This window comes from Euprymna scolopes, chromosome 12 (assembly GCF_053919585.1).
Source record: "Euprymna scolopes isolate OS-2025 chromosome 12, ASM5391958v1, whole genome shotgun sequence".
NCBI lineage: Eukaryota > Metazoa > Mollusca > Cephalopoda > Sepiida > Sepiolidae > Euprymna > Euprymna scolopes.
The window spans coordinates 89,475,826-89,495,414 of NC_136493.1; the positions used below are offsets into that span (position 1 = coordinate 89,475,826).

Below are 19,589 nucleotides of genomic sequence, written 5' to 3' on the forward strand. Positions count from 1 at the left end.
TCGGTCACTAGGATTATTATTATTATTATTATTATTATTATTATTATTATTATTATTATTATTATTATTATTATTATTATTATTTACTCACTAGGAGTAGTCACACAAACCATCATTAAAGATTACTCTTTGAGAAAAATTTAAGGTGTATCCTTTAGTCTGAGTGACAATAAGTCTCCCCAAGTTTTCAGTACTCTCCGCCTCTTTCGATAACCTTTGCAAAAGAATTTGCATTATCGAAACAGCCGTTTACCATTGATTTCTCGTTGGTGGCGATCATAGGTCTTCACGGGAATTTGGGTGACAATAAGCCTCCCCAAGGTCATAGTCTTCTTTGTACTCATCCAGCGGAGGTCTGCCTGGTGCTTTCTTTCCTCTGTCTTTCCACCCTCCTTGACCCTCATTATTTGGTGTGGTGCTCATTTATGGTGACACGTACAAAAAGGGGGTTGGTATCTTACAATTATGCAGTTTCAGTTTTCATGATTGTGTTTTGCATCTGTAGTTGTTTCTGTGTCCAGTTTGTGTGAAGTTAATGTGTGCTGTTAGTCTCATCATTCAAGGGGGTTCCTTAATATTTCTGCAGTTTTCATTATTGAAATTCATTGTATCTTCTCTTTCAATCACTCCTATTCTTTGTTCAACATTTTTCGGTATCGTTCCTAGTGCTCCCACTATTAGTAGTGTTATCTTTACTTTCTTTATTTTTTAGATCCCTTTGAGCTCTCTGGTCAGTTCCATGTATTTACTCTGCATCTCAGTCTTTTTTTTTTTACATAGGCGTCACTACTTATCAAGGCCGATAGGCCACTCAAGGATAAGGGTTAAAGAGTGTAGAGTAGTCAAAAGGACAATATAGTAATCAATAGTAATGGAAGTTCGGTAAATTTGTTAACTTAAGTGGAACGGCTGATCAGAAACTTGTTCACGTTGGACTTGAAGACAACCATATTATAGACAGCTGGAAAGCAGGAAAACGGAAGACAATTCCACAGGCGTGCAGTTCTAAGAAAGAAGCTTTGATCATGGAATCTATGTTTAGGTTTAGGCACAGATAAAGAGTGGGGAAAATTATTGATAGTGTTTTCAGCTAGTCTAGTGTTTCTTGTGAAAGTTTGGCGAGGGGGGGGACCATAGATTGAAGCTCAGTCGAACACTTTCCATGAAAATAACGATAAAGCAGAGACAAACTCGCAACATCTCTTCTGTGAGATAGAGGTTGCAGCGAAGAGAAAAGGACATCTCCCACCAGGCCACAAAGTCTATTTTGAACCCTATCAAGGCAGGGCAAGTCTTTTCTAGCAGCTCCTGCCCATATGTGACAACAGTATTCCATCCTTGGACGTATCTGGCTCTTATATAGATAGAGAATTGCATCAGCAGTGAGATATCTACTGGATCGATAGAAGGATCCGACCATTTTTCCAGCGGCCTTGGCAACAGATTTGATGTACGTATTCCATTTAAGATCAGGAGTAATGGTCAAGCCCAGAAGCTTGTCAAAACTTGAGGCCTCCCCAAGACGAGAGCCATTCATTTTAAGTGATGCCAGATGGGGATCAGAACGTTGATGATGTAAAGAGAGAAGCTTGGTTTTAGATGCATTAAAAGTAACCAGCCACTCCTTTCCCCATTGTACAACATGATCAAGATCAGAGGAGAGAGAATCGGAGAGAACTTGGTCGTTTACTGTCTTAGATGTGCTACCATAGATAGTAGTGTCGTCAGCAAAAATGTCTACGAATGATGTAAGGATGTGATTTGGAAGATCATTAATGTAGATCAGGAAAAGAGTTGGGCCCAGGATCGACCCCTGAGGGACTCCAACATTTCCTTGATCTTCACTCTATGGCCTGCTTGAATGGCAAAATCTACAATCTGGCAAAGATTTCCTTCTTGTTAATTATTATGAAATCCGGTCTTCTTGTTTGAATGGGTTTATCCGCTTGTATATCCATGTCCCATACTACTGCCAGTTTGTGTTTGCACCATTTTCTGTGTGTTCAATTGTTTGCATAATTGCCAATGTAATCCATACCCAACTTGATTGTATCTATTTTATATTCTTTTTTGGGGCTAGTTTACTGCACACATATTATGTAGTTTATTGTTTCACCTCTTTGTCCACAGAGTCTGCATTTGCTGTTTTTTTTTTTTTGTCTTGTCGATCCTTGCTTTGATGTAATTGGTTCTAATTGTGTTATCTTGTGCAGCTGTTATTAGGGATTCAGTTTCTCTGTTTAGGTTTCTTTTTCGTTAGTCTCCTCTTTTGTCACCCTTATAAATCGTCTGTTTCTCTTCCCATTTTTCTTTTCTCGGCTTATTTCTCGTCTCTTTTTCTATCTTGTTTGTTTCTTCCATGTCTCTTGATTCTTTTGGTGTTCTGTATTATGTATTTTTCTTATTCTGTTTTTTTTTTTTTTTGTTATTTAAACAGTCTTCTATACAGACCAGCCTTCTTCCACCGTCTGTCCTTTTCACATATAGTTGGTCAGTATCATCCTACAGGAGTAGCACATTGTGCATCATCATGAGTCTCCTAGTCTTCTATTCAATATTTCTTAGTTCTACTTTGGTCCAGCTTATAAACGTCCCAGCATATCTTATTGATGACATTGCCCACGTGTTCATTCATTTGATTAGGTTTTGATTATTTAGTTTAGATTCGAAGAGTTTTCTTGTTTTTCTGAGGTATTCCTTTCCTATTTTCTTTTTCATTTTCGTTGCTTTGAAGGTGTCTGCTTCCAGCACCCCCAAGTATTTGTAGCTATCATGTTCACTTAGTACCCTCATTTCTGTTTGATTGTGCAGTACTATAACTTCTGTTGTTTTAAGTTTTCCCCTCCTCATGGTCAGCAGTGCACATTTTTCAAATCGAATTCCATTTGGATATTCTGGCTAAAGATTCTGGTCGTGTTTATTAGTGTATCTGGTTCTGCCTTTGTTTTTGCAAACAGTTTCATATCATCCATGTACATTAGGTGGTTCATTCTTTCTTTCGTGTTAGTAAACTTATATCTGGCTTGGCATTTTCTTAGGATGTTGTTCATGGGCATCATGGCTATAATTAACAGTAATGGTGATATGGAATTACCTTGGAAGATTCCTCTACGTATTTTGATTTCAGTTATGTGTTGTTCATAAGTCTCCCTTTTCTCCTTACATATTGATTATATAACCTGGTATTTTGTACAATTTATTTATTTATCTTTTATTATTATTATTATTATTATTATTATTATTATTATTATTATTATTATTATTATTATAAATAATAATAATAATAATAATTAATTTCTCTATTTTTTAATTATTTATGCTTAAATAGCCAGAGTGACCTATTTATTATTCGTTTTTATTTTTATTATCTTTTTCTTTATTTATAGTTTTTTAATTTTTATTTTTTACTATTAGTTAGTCTCGAAGGAAATGAAATGATAGAATAAAAACAGCCATACGCAGAGCAAATCGCAAAGAGCAACTAGACATACAACTTACAAAGATCGGTCCAACATTAAGACAACACCTATCCAAAACCAAAACTACACCAAAGCATGCTTATTATCTAACTACCCCATAAAAAACACAGGACTATGCGAACGCACATATTTAGAATATTAAATTCAATGTACCATATGCAATGAATCATATATCCGAAGTTCAATCAGACCGTTACATATTCAGATCAAAGAACACATTACAACCAAAGCCTTTTCTTTTTACAAGCACGTGTTTTACAAGCATAACCCCAATAAAAACATAATTGTTAAAATACTAACAGCTTAAAGAAACCAGAGAATTCTCAGATTGAAAGAATCAATACTGATCGAAAAATTAAAACAAAAAAAAAAATAATAAAACAGAAAAATCCAACATAGTTCTAATAAAGACACAAGAAAATTAATTACTTTCCTTAAACAGTCACAGTACTAATTGCCACATTTTAACAAAAAAGCTACCGAATTCCATACTAAACAATCAACGTAATTTTAGAAATATGCCTTAAAAGATACAAGCAGACTAATTACTTCCTTTAGACTAAGATATAATTATTCCCCTTAGATTAGAGCAGGAAATTTAAACAGAAATACACAATTACTTCACTTGGAAAAAAAATATATTGAAAAGCTAAAAAATGGAATTACCTCCCATTAACAGTTTACATAATTTTTAAACAAACAAAAAAAAACATTATTCAGAACAAAAGTTTAAACATAACGGCCGTTTGAGTTAAACACTTGTCGACAGCATAAGGAGTGGATTGAAAATGAGAGCTGTTCTCGAACATATTCGGAAATAAGTACCATATTTAGTCAAATATACTGTTATCAGTAAATAAATAAACAACATTATTGAATTACTGCTATTATTTATTTATCTGTTAACAATGACTGAATAAGGCCTGCATTGACAAGCGTTCAAACACACCTTATATATATATATATATATATATATATATATATATATATATATATATATATATATATATATATATCGGCGTATAAGAAGACCGTCAATAAGTCGAGGTACAAAATTGGAGCAAATTTTTATAAATTTATCATATATCGGTTTAAAAGACGGCTGCTAAACCATGTTTGTTTAGGCTAGAGATTGCAACACCCAGTATTTTATGAAATATTGGTTTTTGAAGATGATGCTTAAACTTTAATGGTCGTGTTGTACGCCAAAATATACGATATATATATATATATATATATATATATATATATATATATATATATATATATATATATATATATATATATATATATATATATATAATACGAAATCTGCATCAATAAATTTAAGCGTATTTTACGAACCGGCAAGGTAGTTAATATATTAATAAAAACATCATGGTTGTGGATTGACTTTTACAGCAGATATAGAGAAGACTATCATTATCACCGACCACACATATTAAGTAAAGAAATTAATCCCTGCTGTGATTTAATACTGTCATTATTTTCTTCGGTAAGATAAAAAAAATAAGATACTTGACGTTAATTCATATCTTAATTACATCCTTAAATAAGAAAGAAATTGTTGGCATTTGTACATAATATGGCGTCAATGTTGAAAATGAACGATCACTTGGGATCAGGAAACTCATTGATGAGAACATTACATTATCGTTGCAGAACTGTAGAATCGCCGATCAAAATACAACCTCTTCGCAAAGTTGAGTTAGGATACGTGTTAGTTACGACAAATGATTACGATAATCGAAAATATATTTTTTTTTTCGATAATTTTGATAATTTGTTAATTAGCGGTAAAAAAATGAAAACATGAATTTGAAATGATTTGAATAATTTTTATTTGGATTTGTTTCAGTTGATCTTGGTGTGTTTAACAAATTATCGTTCGTTGAGTCGCTCTCTCATTGTTTTTCACGAAACGCTTGCAACAGTTCGAAACTTCATCCCTACAAAGAAATAATTTATTAAAATGTTTGAATCATGTTAAGTGTATATTGTTTATGCATATATTTAATAGAAAGAAATCAGCATGACGTGTTTCCCATCCAAAGTCGAACAAAAAATCATCCTAATTATAAAGTACTGTTTAGAAGAATATACGAAGCGTAAAGTTATTTCTTATTTTAATCTACTTGATGGTTTTCGAATGAATAAAATCCAACGAAGATAATTATAGATTTAAAACTCTTCTTATTCATACTGTATTACTGGACGGATGTTTAATATAATCATATCCTTTTTTATCTAAAAGAAAGAACAGATCGTAAACGATGGCCATCATGTATGAAGATTTGTTAATGAGAAATGCGTTTTTTTTCACATTCGATCAAAACCAACAATCTGTCGACGATTTCAACACAACAAAAATAAATATTTGGCAATGTATGAATCATGAATCCATCGTTTCACCTCGGAGTCAAATTAGCAACTGACTGGACAGAAGCTGGTGAAAGCCGTCCAAAATGACCAAAGACTCAAACGTAAATTGGCAATGTATTAAAGATCTTTTAATAATTTCTCACACTCGATCAAAACCAACATTACACTCATTTACATTCATACATAATTAAAAATATATCTAATATTAATCATATAAATAAAAAAAAATGATTTAACTCCACTTTAACTTTTTCTTTATTGCTACACAATTTTTCTAATTAATTTCTAGATTCAGCAGCCATAATCACTTCAATACGCTAGTTTAAATTTGGCGTCTCTTTCAATCTTACCCCCACCCCCGCATTTTTTCTGACGAGGAGACAATATCCAAAAATGTTTTATTTATCAATATTTTATTTGTAAATATTAAACAAATAAATTAATATCGTTTCCGAAACGATCGTACACTTACTCTGATTTGTTATGTTTCACCCTATGAAGTTGATTAATAATTTCACAATTACTAATCTTTCATCCTCTGTATATATATATATATATATATATATATATATATATATATATATATATATATATATATATATATATTTAGTAATGTGATTGATAATTTAAAAGTCAAATTATAATTAAATTAAAAATCCGTTTCATAAGAAGGAACAACAACAAAATCAATTAATATAATTGATTTTGTTGTTGTTCCTTCTTATGAAACGGATTTTTAATTTAATTATAATTTGATTTTTAAATTATCAATCACATTACTAAATATTAAATAAGCTCTAGGATATTTACCTATCGAGCTTATTATAGATCTAAATTAAAACGAGCACTTTTTCTTTCCTTTATTTTAATTAAACTAGTAATTTCACTATTACATTAAAATACACTCTGCTCTTTAGACTATTGTTCTAATCTCATTTAAATTATATATATATATATATATATATATATATATATATATATATATATATATAAGTGAAATTGTCTCTGCGTATGTGTGTGTGGGTTTAAATTTCCCTGAGAAACCACTCTGTCAATTTTCAGTCTACAGAGTCGAGATTCGACATAAGGGATATTAAAATTTGCGAAAATCTTTTCAGTTTTCGGACAAGAGGTCAAAGTTCAACGATTTGAGCTTTGATAATTCTACGAAATTCCTCCCCCAACTTTTTGGTATAAACACTTGAAATTTTAGATGTAGGTTACTTGGACATAGATCAAACTTTTAATTTGATTTGAGCCCAAAACAATTAATATCAAGAAGTCAAAATTTGCGTCAAATTAAAAATAATTGACCTCTGCGGTCTCTACCAAATTACTCAGCCAATTTTTTGTCTAAAAATTTGAAATTTTACATGAAGCGTATTTAGACATAGGGCAAGTTTTTTAATCGTTTTTTTTTTCGAAAATTTGTCTACTAAGAGGTCAAAATTCAAAAGATTTGACTATTGCAGTCTCTAGCAAACTATTCAGACAATTTTGGACCTAAACATTTTAAATTTGACATAAAGGATATTCAGACATAAGTTTTGGGGCGAAAATGTGGCTGCCAAGAGGTCAAAGTTGAAAGAGGTGATCTTTAAAGACTCTATCAAACTCCTCCGCTAATTTTGGGTCTAAACACTTGAAATTTTAGATGTAGGTTATCTGAACATGAGTCAAACTTTTTAATTAATATATATATATATATATATATATATATATATATATATATATATATATATATATATATATATATATACACGAAGTATTTAGGGCCTTTATCCTGTTATGGCTGATGTAACAAGAGCATTCCACCCCAGGAAGTAAATAAAAGGTTCCGTTCGAAATTTTATCCAAATTCCTGAGTTGGAAAGCAACATTCCCGAGTTCATCAATATACACCTAAAGATGATCGGAGGTTACATCGACCGAAACGTTGTGGAAATGACACTCAATGCGAAAACAGTAGTCCGAAGTATCCAAATAATACGAATAACCAATCCTCATCTCCAAAATTCAGAAACGTAATACTCAGCCTAACATTCACAGGCAACATCAATTGGAACAAATACATTGAGGACATTGCCAAGGTTGCTGCAAATAATGTGGGCTCCATCTACTGTGCTAGAAAATTACACCAGAGAACACCCTATATCTTCAGAAGGCACAATTGGCTCATGCATGGAGTATCGTTGTCACATCTGGACTGGTGCATCTACGACTGATTTCTAACTTTTAGACAGGGTCCAAAAAGAGTCTCAAATCTAATAGGTTCAATATAGTCAACCAAGCTCCAACCTCTATCCCATCGCCGCAGTGTTGCCTTTTTATACAAGTATTCAATGAAATATGCTCTGATGAATTAAAAGCCTTTGTGCGTTAAATTATCGACTTAAATATCTTTGACTAATACGATAACCAGCAAAATCCCACCATTTTACTGTTGAGAATTCTAGATGCCAGAACGCCTTTTACTCTAATAGTTTTTTTCACTAGAACTGCTAGAATTTTGAATTCCCTCCCTGTTTCCTGCTTCGCTGATTGTACTAACCTGCGGAAGTTTTAATGAAATGCGATCAGACATCTCGCTATTCAACTTCCCAGTCTCCTTTTGGACACGATCCCAAGCAGTAGCCCTTACGTTTCAAGTAGCAATATGTCTTGCTCCTAGGGGGGGGGGTAAACTAGTCGAATGATAAACTCTATAGTAAGTTGATCTTACCCTTTGTCTGGCTTCTTTTTAAATAAGTCTCATTTCCTTGGCAAAGTACATACTATTACACCGACGGAAGCGCATACACATTTTTGATTTCCTCTTACAAAACCATCACCAATTGTATAAATTTTGTTATTTGCCGCACAATCGCCGGCTGTAAAAAACAAAACAAACAAAAAAACAACAACAAAAGCAAACAAAAAAAAACGTATCTACAAAAGTAAAGAAATAACAACTTAAATAAGAAACAAATATGTCTTTCATATTAACCAAGCTGAAGAGAATTAGTAAAATATAAATAGTTGAAAACTATGGAAATTGACATTAGACTCTTTTTATTGATGACGTAATTCACACTACCTCTTAACTGCAATCTGTTCTCTCAGCTTCTAACAACACGTCACGTTTCAATAAAAAAAATATTGGATTTTTAGATAACAGCTCATGGCAAAACCTTTGTCAACATCGGGGGACGTAGCTAAAATATAACCAAATAAAGCCGGTTTATTTCTATGATCTTTGTGATCAATAGTTTATTTTTTAAATACAAAGTATCAACTTAATTCTGTTTCGATATAAACATATAGTTTTCGTCCGAGTATCTTCTTAAAAAGAGCATTTCCAATTAATTACATACTATCTTCTGAAAATGAACGAACTTGACAGCACCATCTTTTGTGGAGTCGGACGTAATTCGCACCATCTTAACTGCGACCTGTTCTCCCAGCTTCTAACAACACGTCACGCTTCAGTGTAGCACGTGTGTGCAACTTACCTTTCTCAAAATAAGGAATCCCCCGTTCTTCAAACAGTTGCTTGTATACAGCCCAAGATCGTCTAATTTGTATACGGCGAGATTTCGGCGTTATTTCGCGCGACCATTGAAGACAAAGTAACCAGAGCGTCTCTATTTTTTTTTCTATTCTTCAGCAGACTGACCCTACCAAACGCACAGGCACGTAGGAGTTCTTTGAATCAAGTAATTTCCGCCCTCGTTACAACTTTCTCTACAATAGTTTATGTTTGAATCTTGTAAGAAATAGTGGAATTTTCCTTTTAGAAATCAGCAAAAAGCGTACTTCAATATGAATAAGTTCCTTTCCTCTTTTAGAAGAGCTGAACTTCATTTTAGATAATTATCATCGGCATTAAAATTACATGTCAAGGTTACTACAAATGGAAACAAATCACGGAAATTAAAACTATATTCAATCTAGAGAGATCAATGAATAAATACGACACGTTTTTCTGCTTTTATGTTAACTTCTTTAATTCTCTAATAAAGTGGTACATTTTGTCATACCGTATATATATATATATATATATATATATATATATATATATTGATATATATATATATATATATATATATATATGAACCCTTTTTCGGGGTCAATGGCCAACTAGCACCATGTGAGTTTGTGTGTTGGGGTGGAGAGGGCTCCCGTAAGCCGTGGTGAAGGCAACCTTTCTAGGAGAAGCAAATCTCTGATTTAAAAAAAAAACATAAAGCAGGAGACCAGTACCCGCATTAAGCTGGTCTGCAGTTTAACTTGTTGCTGGCTATCTTGCTCTTGCTTGTTGCTGGATCTCAACATTTTGAAACGAGAGAGAGACTTACCTGTCGTACAAAGCTAAGACTCTGTAACATCATCTGTGTATAGATACTCCATCAGGCATTTGTCTATGAAAATGGCCCTGTGGCGATGGAAAAGTTATGACGCATGGAGGCTTGAAATGCTGGAAACATGTAATAATTGATCTCAATGACCGTCTTCAGTGTCATGCCTGCTAGAGCGTGTGAATTCACCGGTAGGACTAAGAAAAAAAAAGTCATTTTTGGGCTCATGGACATTAAATGTCTGATGGAGTGGCACTCTCCTGACAAGACGTTGCAATCATCATATATATATATATATATATATATATATATATATATATATATATATATATATATATATATATATATATATCGTATATATATATATATATATCGTATATATATCTCGTATATATATATATATCTCGTATATATATATCGTATATATATCTTGTATATATATATATATCTCGTATATATATATATATATATCTCGTATATATATATCTCGCATATATATATCTCGTATATATATATATATATCTCGTATATATATATCTCGTATATATATATATCTCGTATATATATATATATCTCGTATATATATATATATCGTGTATATATATATATATATCGTGTATATATATATATATCTCGTATATATATATATATATATATATATATCTCGTATATATATATATAAATCTCTCGTATATATATATATCTCGTATATGTATATATATCGTGTATATATATATATCTCGTATATATATATCGTATATATATATATCGTGTATATATATATATATCTCGTGTATATATATATATATCTCGTATATATATATATATCTCATATATATATATATATATATCTCGTATATATATATCTCGTATATATATATATCGTATATATATATATCGTATATATATATCGTATATATATATCGTATATATATATATCGTATATATATATATATCGTATATATATATCGTATATATATATATCGTATATATATATCGTATATATATATATCGTATATATATATATATCGTATATATATATATATATCGTATATATATATATCGTATATATATATCGTATATATATATATCGTATATATATATCGTATATATATATATCGTATATATATATATATATCGTATATATATCGTATATATATATATCGTATATATATATCGTATATATATATATCGTATATATATATATATCGTATATATATATATATATATATATCGTTGAGCACTTTTAGTTGAATTTAGTCAGTTAATTTAGTTCTTATTCATAGATCATCGTATAACGATTAGATCACTGTGACTGACGTAAAGAACATTTAAAATACAAATGTTTAAATTCAATGTTATTTCTCGCGGTTAATGGTAGCCGCTTGGATACGGCCTTTATTAATCGAGCCAGAGATGTCTCGTGTTGGTATGTTCGAATATGTCGACTGGTGTTAATCGTGACGCCCTGCACTGAAGATTCCCGAAATGATGAAACCCTAGCGTCTGTAGGTATTTAATTATTTTAGTAAAAAAAATATTACACACACACACACACACACACACACACACACACACACACACACACACATATATATATATATATATATATATATATATATATATATATATATATATATATATAAAACTCATTCCCTTTTCCTTGCTCCCATTTGTAAACTATTCCACGGATTTCTGCCTTTTGGATTACTTTGGACCATCTTCCAATTACGCGATTCCCTTGGATTTTAGTTGTCGAAATGGAAACTTAACCAACTTTTTTGGATTTTGATTTTTGGATTTTACCGTTATTGGATATTTTACCCTTCACCAGACTATCCATTCACGTGAAATCACTTTTTCCTTGTCCATATTCCCTCTGTTTCACTATTTGTTACCAAGTAAGATCTATGACTTACTTGTAGTTTCATCAAATACTTTTGCAAGCAAAATCCGACCCCTCATTTTACTAAATCCTACCCTCTTATAAGAAGTAAATTATTTCTTCGAAACTCCGCGGATTAAGGACTATCCACTTATTTTGTGCTTCCTTTTTAAAATTAAATGTTTTTTTTTAACTCTTTTACTCTTTTTCAACGTCTTTTTTATTAACTACTTGTTCTTCACCAGTCTTCTTCTTTCTGCTTCGTATCCTTTAGTACTGTGGATGATGGATTGGCGCCACAGGCACCGATCCAGAGCTGTTGTTTCCCAGATGTGAAGATCAAATCCGGTGTTTTGTAGGGTGGTCTTGAGTTGGTCTTTGTATTGCTGTAGAGAGCGGCCGATAGATAATTTTTTCTGTGGCTAGCTCCGAGTACAGGGTTTGTCGAGTGTGCCTGTTTTCAGCCATTCTGAGGATGTGCCCCAACTAACGGAGTCTGTGCCTCATATGGGTGGCCTCAATATTCCAGCTGTTTGCTCTCTCAAGAATGCTTGTGTTGTTTACAGTCATACAATTTGATGTTCGGTATAGGTCGGAGTTTTTGTGGGTAGAAGTTTTCGAGTTTAATGAGACCACTTTGGTACATAGTCCAGGTCTCACACCCATACAAAACCGTGGGGATAACAATCGCGTGGTATACCATGATTTTAATTTTTTTTGATAGATGTTTATTTTTGAAGACTCGCTTCGTCAGTTTACCGAAAGCTCCATAGGCAAAACCAATTCGGCTTTCTATTTCATTCTCAATTGAGCACATTTCCGTTATTATGCTACCGAGATATGGAAAGTGAACTTCTTGCTTAAGAGGAGTCTCATTTATGTCAATGCTTATGTCCTGTAAGATGGTGGTGGGTACTGGATGTACTAACACTTTTGTCTTACCGATATTAACAGAGAGTCCGAAGCGGTGGTAGGCTGCCGTGAAGTTGGGTACGGATCTCTGGATGTCTTCCTTGGAATGGCAAAGAACCATGTTGTCATCTGCATATTGGAGCTCTGTGATGTGTTGGAATTTCACAAGGCTTTGAGATTTTAGTCTAGCAGGCTTGAAAAGTCCCCCATCATAGCGGTACCTAATGTCACCCCCAAAGTTATTTGGGGGAAGTTCGTGCAACATTGCAGCAAGATATAAGGAAAAAAGAGTCGGTGCAAGGACACAGCTGGTTTTAGTCCACGGGTAGCTGGAAACTTTTTTGTTTCCTTGCTCTGATGCGATACATATCCTGATATGCCGCCATGCAGTGCCTGGATGTGTTCTACAAAGTGGATTGAGCAACCAAAATGTTTGAGAACTTTCCACATTGCGTCCATTGGAACGCTATCGAATGCTTTTTGTAGGTCATAAATATTTTTTTTTTACACAGTGATCACCACTTATCAAGGCCCGGAAGCCACTCAGGGATAAGGGTTATTGCAAGTACATTACGTTAGTGTGGAGATTTGATGAAGTGTTTACTTAAGGGGGCGGTTCATTAGGAATTTGTTAACGTTGGACTTGAAGACATCCAAGTTGTAGTCCGGAGGGAAGCAGGCAGACGGAACAGAGTTCCACAGGCGTGCAGTTCTAAGAAAATACAAGAAAGAGGGATTTCTGCTGATCCCTGCTTTTCTCCTACGACTTTCTAGCACAGAAAATCATATCTATTGTCCCCCGAGAGGCACAGAAGCCGCACTGAGATTCTGGGAGGACTGATTCCGTAATTTGCAGCAAGCGATTCAGTAGTTTGCGCGCAAAGATTTTTCCCATTATGGACAAAAGGATAATCTCACGGTAATTCCCACATGATTTTCGGCCACCTGTTTTGAAAATGGTTAATATTACTGCGTCTTTCAGATCCTTTGATACTCAATAAAGAATCTGCTGCAGATGAGGACTTTCTCAAAATGGTCCCACAATGCCCACCGCAATTATAGATGGATGCACGACCATCCTTTCCAGAATTTCTGATTCCAATGGAGCAAATGGGAGTAAATAAAGCCTCAGGGCCTGATAATATCCCTTTCGAACTTATCCACCATGGTGGACAACATCTGAAAAAAAAAAAAAAAAACAGACAAAAAACAAGACTATTCACACTCATTCTTAAGATGTGGGAAGAACGTCAAACATATATATATATATATATATATATATATATATATATATTAGCAGGGAGACCCTAAGTTGCTCAGGATTGAATGATGATCAACGAATATTTTACACCCCTATATTTTTATTGTCATCGAAATCCATGAAAATCGCTCGGGAGGGAGGTTCACATGCCTCCATGCAGTAATTTAGTCCAAAATTATTACGATAGCGTGTGTGCTATTTTCTGTGTCATACCTACATCCGGGTTGTTTAATTGTTTTGTACTTCCATTTCTTGTAATAAATAATTTTATCAGCAATTCTTCAAAAGTTTTGTTTTCGGTTTCAATTATAGCTGATGGAACCCATGTCATTTAATTTTTTTAATAAATAATTTTACTAAGAATTCTTCATAATTTTAGTTTCGGTTTCGATTATAGCTGACGCACTTAAGTAATCTATTTTTTTCTAAATAATTTTACTAAGAATTCATCATAAATTTGGTTTCGGTTTCGATTTTAGCTGATGGCACTTTAGTAATTTATTTTTTTTATAAATAATTTTATCAAGAATTCTTCATAAGTTTTAGTTTCGATTATAGCTGAAGGAATTAAAGTATATATATATATATATATATATATATATATATATATATATATATATATATATATATATATATCAACATTAAAAGCGTATGAGCTTTACATGTCAAGTCAACCCAATTCATATAAATATACTTTTTATTTTTGAAATCACAACTTTATAACATATAAAAATCGATAGAACATTAACTCTATAATAATATATATATGAAATCTGCAAAAATTAAAATACCATATTTAAGCGTATTTTATGACTTCACTACGCCGGGCGACCCTTCTAGCTTGGATAAATACTTTTGCAGTTTTAACAAAAGAGCTAAAATAATATCAGCGCGTCTTCATTTTCGCAGAACATCTACAGAATGCCAACATCAATATATTATATATGAATCAGTCCCCTGTGGAATTTCAAGAGGAACCGCTAATATATGTTATTCTACATTGCACTTCAGACAACCTACTGTTTCTTTTATAAAATTATTTCATATGAACTTCTTTCCAGTTTACGAAAAAAAAAAAAATTAAGAAACTTACGTGCGGAGGTTGAACCTACAGACCACGTCATGTAAAAAAGAAAAACAAAACACGTAAATTTTCAAGTTTAAAAAAATTCTTTGCAATTAATGAAAAAAAAAACAATTAAGAAATTTACTGTAGAGTTTGAACCTACAGACTACGTCATGGATTAAAAAACAAACAAAAAAAACACGCTATTAATTTACCCACAGTAGAATTTTCACTGCCCATTGTTCTATCAATGTTGCTAAGCGACGCATAGAAAAATGGCTTTACCGATGATAGATAAATTAAAATAACTGTTTCGATTATTGATTATCGGTAATTAGTGGGGTATTCTGAGACAAAATTTGACTAAGATCACTCCCAGACCTATACACTAAAGTTTTGTAAATTTTAAAGAAAATCTGTTCAGCCGTTTCAGGTCCATAAGAATCTCTCTCACACACAAAGACAAAGTTGCATTTATATAATTATATATATATATATATATATATATATATATATATATATATATATATATATATATATATATATACTTTTGTGATGTATCCACCCTACTGATAATAATGAAATCTTCTATTTGTTGCAAAGATAGGGAGAATATGTCTCTCAGAATCAGGATACAAATTATCCACAAGTCTTGCACTTATCGCAGTCGGACTGACGTATACCCATGCTCTTCATTTGTTGTATTAACTTTGCTATTCAATATATTTTGTTTTCTCTAATTTCTGAGTTGTGTTTTTCTTTCGGATTCTTACGTGACCACAACCTATAGTAAACAGTAACTACCCACAAACACGTTTATTCATTCTTAATTTGCATATCTATTATTTAAAGAGCTTCTTTACATTTGAATAAATTAGGCCCAAGGCCATGGAGAGTATATAGAAAATGGATGTTATAGGTCATTCCTGGTCACAATTGCTGAAAATATCTATACAATTCTTAATAAGAATCATCAATCACCATAATACCACATTTACTCCAGGACCCTACTTTATATTTTCGAAATCATCAAAATTTTTTATTGAAGATGAATAAATAATGTTACAGATTAGTGCCCTGCAAGTGAAAAGATCCAGATACGTTAACTAGTAGATACAAACAAATTGTAACAATAAAATAATGGCTAATATTTTATTAAGCAAAAAGTAATGTTAAAAAACAAGTTTGCGATAAATTAAATATTTTAACGCCAGTTTAACATTTTTTTCAACAAGGAGAAAGTTTTACAACAAAGGTGATTGTGACAGTAATGAATCTAACAAGTGAATATCTGACAGACAATGGCAAATACGAGATGCCTTCAATATGTTTCCAGATTTTTTTGCGTATCGACACTTTTATTAATAGTACACACATTAAACTCTAGTCCCATTCGAAGTAATTTTCTTCGGTCGCAATGCGCTTGTTGTACCATTCCAATAATTTCTGAAAGGCCCCATGGAAGTCCTCTTGTGTGAGCGTGTCAATGACCCTTGTGTCACAGCCTTTTTGATCTCTTCAATTGTCTAATACCGACAACATCTACAGTTTTCCTTGAGCTTAGGGAATAACCCAAAGTACCAGGGAGCAAAGCCTGGACTATAGAGAGGATCAGAAACTGTCTTGATGCCCATTTTAGTCAAATAATCCGTGACAAGGATGGAGCATCCTTAGGACAAACTTTACGGCAACCATCCGCATCATCAGTTTCTCGTGAATAATTGTGTATGCATTTCCCACACTGACATCAAACTGTGCAATTATTGTCTATATAGACATATGACGGTTCTTATCTATGAAATTCTTTATTTGGCCAATCAACTCTGGTGTTCTGACTTCTTTACTTCTCCCACACCTCTTATCATCCCTCACAAACTCCCTTGCTTCCTTGACTATTTTATGTCATTCAAAAACTGATGCACGATTCATGCAAGATGAGTCAAACGTAGTCTGAAGAATTCCATCCGTTTCTGTAGCATTTTTTTTTTCAAATTAAAGCAGAATTTTATTGCATATCGTTCTTCTTAAGTGTCCTCGCGTCCAGAATGCTTTTTTTGAAATTCATCATCTGGGGAAATCGGGTTTTAATAGGGTGTATACCAATTCTTTCTGTAGCGGTTCAGTTGAATCTGAAATCTTAAAAATTAGTCAGCCATCTCATAAGATGTATAGCAACGACATACTGAATTTTCAAGAGTCTACGACAATTGTAAATGCCTGTATAAAATGTCTGGAAATTTATTGAAGATACCTCGTATTTCGTTAAGAAAAGTGAAAAATGTTATAAATAGTTTTAAATTGAGTTTAGAATGTTTACAAAACAAGGTAAGTTTAACAATAAATAAAGGATCGACTCTTTTACGTAAAATGCTTACGTAAGAGGGATCAATGCTTTTTTTTATATTTGCACAAAAACACGAATTGAATCAGTCAGAGAGACAGAGCGAGTTGGAGCCATTAGAGATATTAGCTCGGGAGAAATTGTCTCTTGCGTTCCGAGGGCTTTAAATGACAGATTTAGTAATGATGTAGAAATCTAAAGAGACGTTGTAAAACTCCAAGGGAAGCCACCAACCCGTTGATACATGAAATAAAGTTATATAATATATAACTGGGTAATTTTTTACAGGAAGGAATCGCTTTTTTCACCAGCATTTTCGGAAGTCATCCTCTCTTTTCAATTGACTAGCCTTAATTTAAACCCACGTCACCTCCGGTTTGGCGATGAGCAGAACAGCAAAGACGTCACATTTTTTTTTTTTTCACGTTTTTTCCTCCTTCACAGTACGGGTTCGAGCCTGCATCCTACTACCATTTTTTTTTTTTTTTTTGCTCAACACACACCTCCAAACACGCGAGCAACGCCGGGCACCATGGCTAGTATAATATATAACCAGAGTTGTCATAGTATTCCTTCGGATGGAAACATTTCTTTTACAGTGTCTCAAGACCAGGTGCCAACCGTCAGAGAAAAGTAACAGTAAAAGTTCTATTTAACAGTCAAGGAAAGGATGTTTATAATACGTTGTGTGAACTGTTTATTGTATGTTTATTTGTTCCATTTTGTGAACTTACTTTAATGTGCTACAAACACACGACGCACAACCGCACGCATGGACAAATGAACACTGGACCACACACACACACATACTAGAAGATACGGCTCGTGTAACAATATAATCAATGAACGACATATTGCACAGATTTAAGAGACATGTTCACTATATTATATATACATTTAAAGAGACACTGTAGGTCGTTTATATACACCCGCTATATTGTGCTCCATATTCTTCATACACGTTTTATATATATATATACACTTGTGCCCGATATTATTCATACCCCCCCTTGAAAATTGAGTTTATTAGATGTAACTTTGTAAGAATTTATTGTTTACGTCCATATTGATACATATTCTTTATAAACCTCTTCTGATCATTTTCGTCATTTTAAAATCTCGGGATACTTGTAATAAAAGAAATATACAGCTATTTATAAAATCTGCAATGTTCAAAAATAATCATACCCTCTTATTCTTTCAGTATTAATCGAGTTTCTGACTGTCTGTTTCCTGTTTGATTCTTATTTTGAATGCTTTTATACAACCTTTGATTAATTTCATTTCGTTTTTTGCATTTTTCAGAAATTAAAATGATATCAACTGAAAACCGATAAAAGAATAAAAATTATTAGAATTGGGAAGAAAAAAGAGCTTAGTAATGATCTTAGGACTAAAATTGTGAATTCACATAAGGATGGTTTAGGTTACAAGTCAATTTCCAAGAAATTTGAGGTCCCTACAGCAACAGTACAGAGCATCATCAAAAAATTCCAGAGCCACCCCACAACAAACAACTAGATTGGTAGAGGAAGGAAAAGGAAACTGTCTGCTAGAGCCACCAGGAATATTGTAAGAAGTGTTAATGCAAATCCAACCACCACTACTAAGGACATTTTAGAAAATCTAGAGTCTTCTGGCATAAAAATATCAAGGCAAACATTGCAAAGGACTCTGCATGAAAATGGTCTGAAAGGAAGAAGACCAAGAAGGACTCCATTGCACACCGGAAAACACCTTGCAGCACGTCTAAAGTTTGCTAGGACCCATGTGAATTCTCCAGAGTCCGTTTTCTCAAGTATTTTGTGGACTGACGAAACAAAAATTGAATTGTTTGGCCATATGGATGCTTCTTACGTTTGGAGGAAGAAAGGAGAAGCTTACAACCCAAAGAACACCATACCCACGGTGAAACATGGTGGTGGT

At 32.8% G+C, this 19,589-nt stretch overlaps 1 protein-coding gene across 2 annotated transcripts in view; it reads right to left on the reverse strand.

The window, feature by feature from the left end:
* Nucleotides 1-5,303: 5,303 nt before the first annotated feature.
* The window catches only part of LOC145291412 (uncharacterized), a 33,583-nt gene continuing 19,297 nt past the window's right edge, over nucleotides 5,304-19,589 (reverse strand). The window contains exons 3-5 of one of the 2 annotated variants that reach the window (XM_080137219.1): nucleotides 15,350-15,364; nucleotides 8,584-8,731; nucleotides 5,304-5,428 (exon numbers count right to left, since the gene is read on the reverse strand). In XM_080137219.1, coding sequence (XP_079993345.1) covers nucleotides 8,613-8,731; nucleotides 15,350-15,364 — 134 coding nt within the window. In that variant the 3' untranslated portion in view covers nucleotides 5,304-5,428; nucleotides 8,584-8,612. The remainder of the gene's footprint in view (nucleotides 5,429-8,583; nucleotides 8,732-15,349; nucleotides 15,365-19,589) is intronic. The other variant, XM_080137220.1, reaches the window with a different exon arrangement.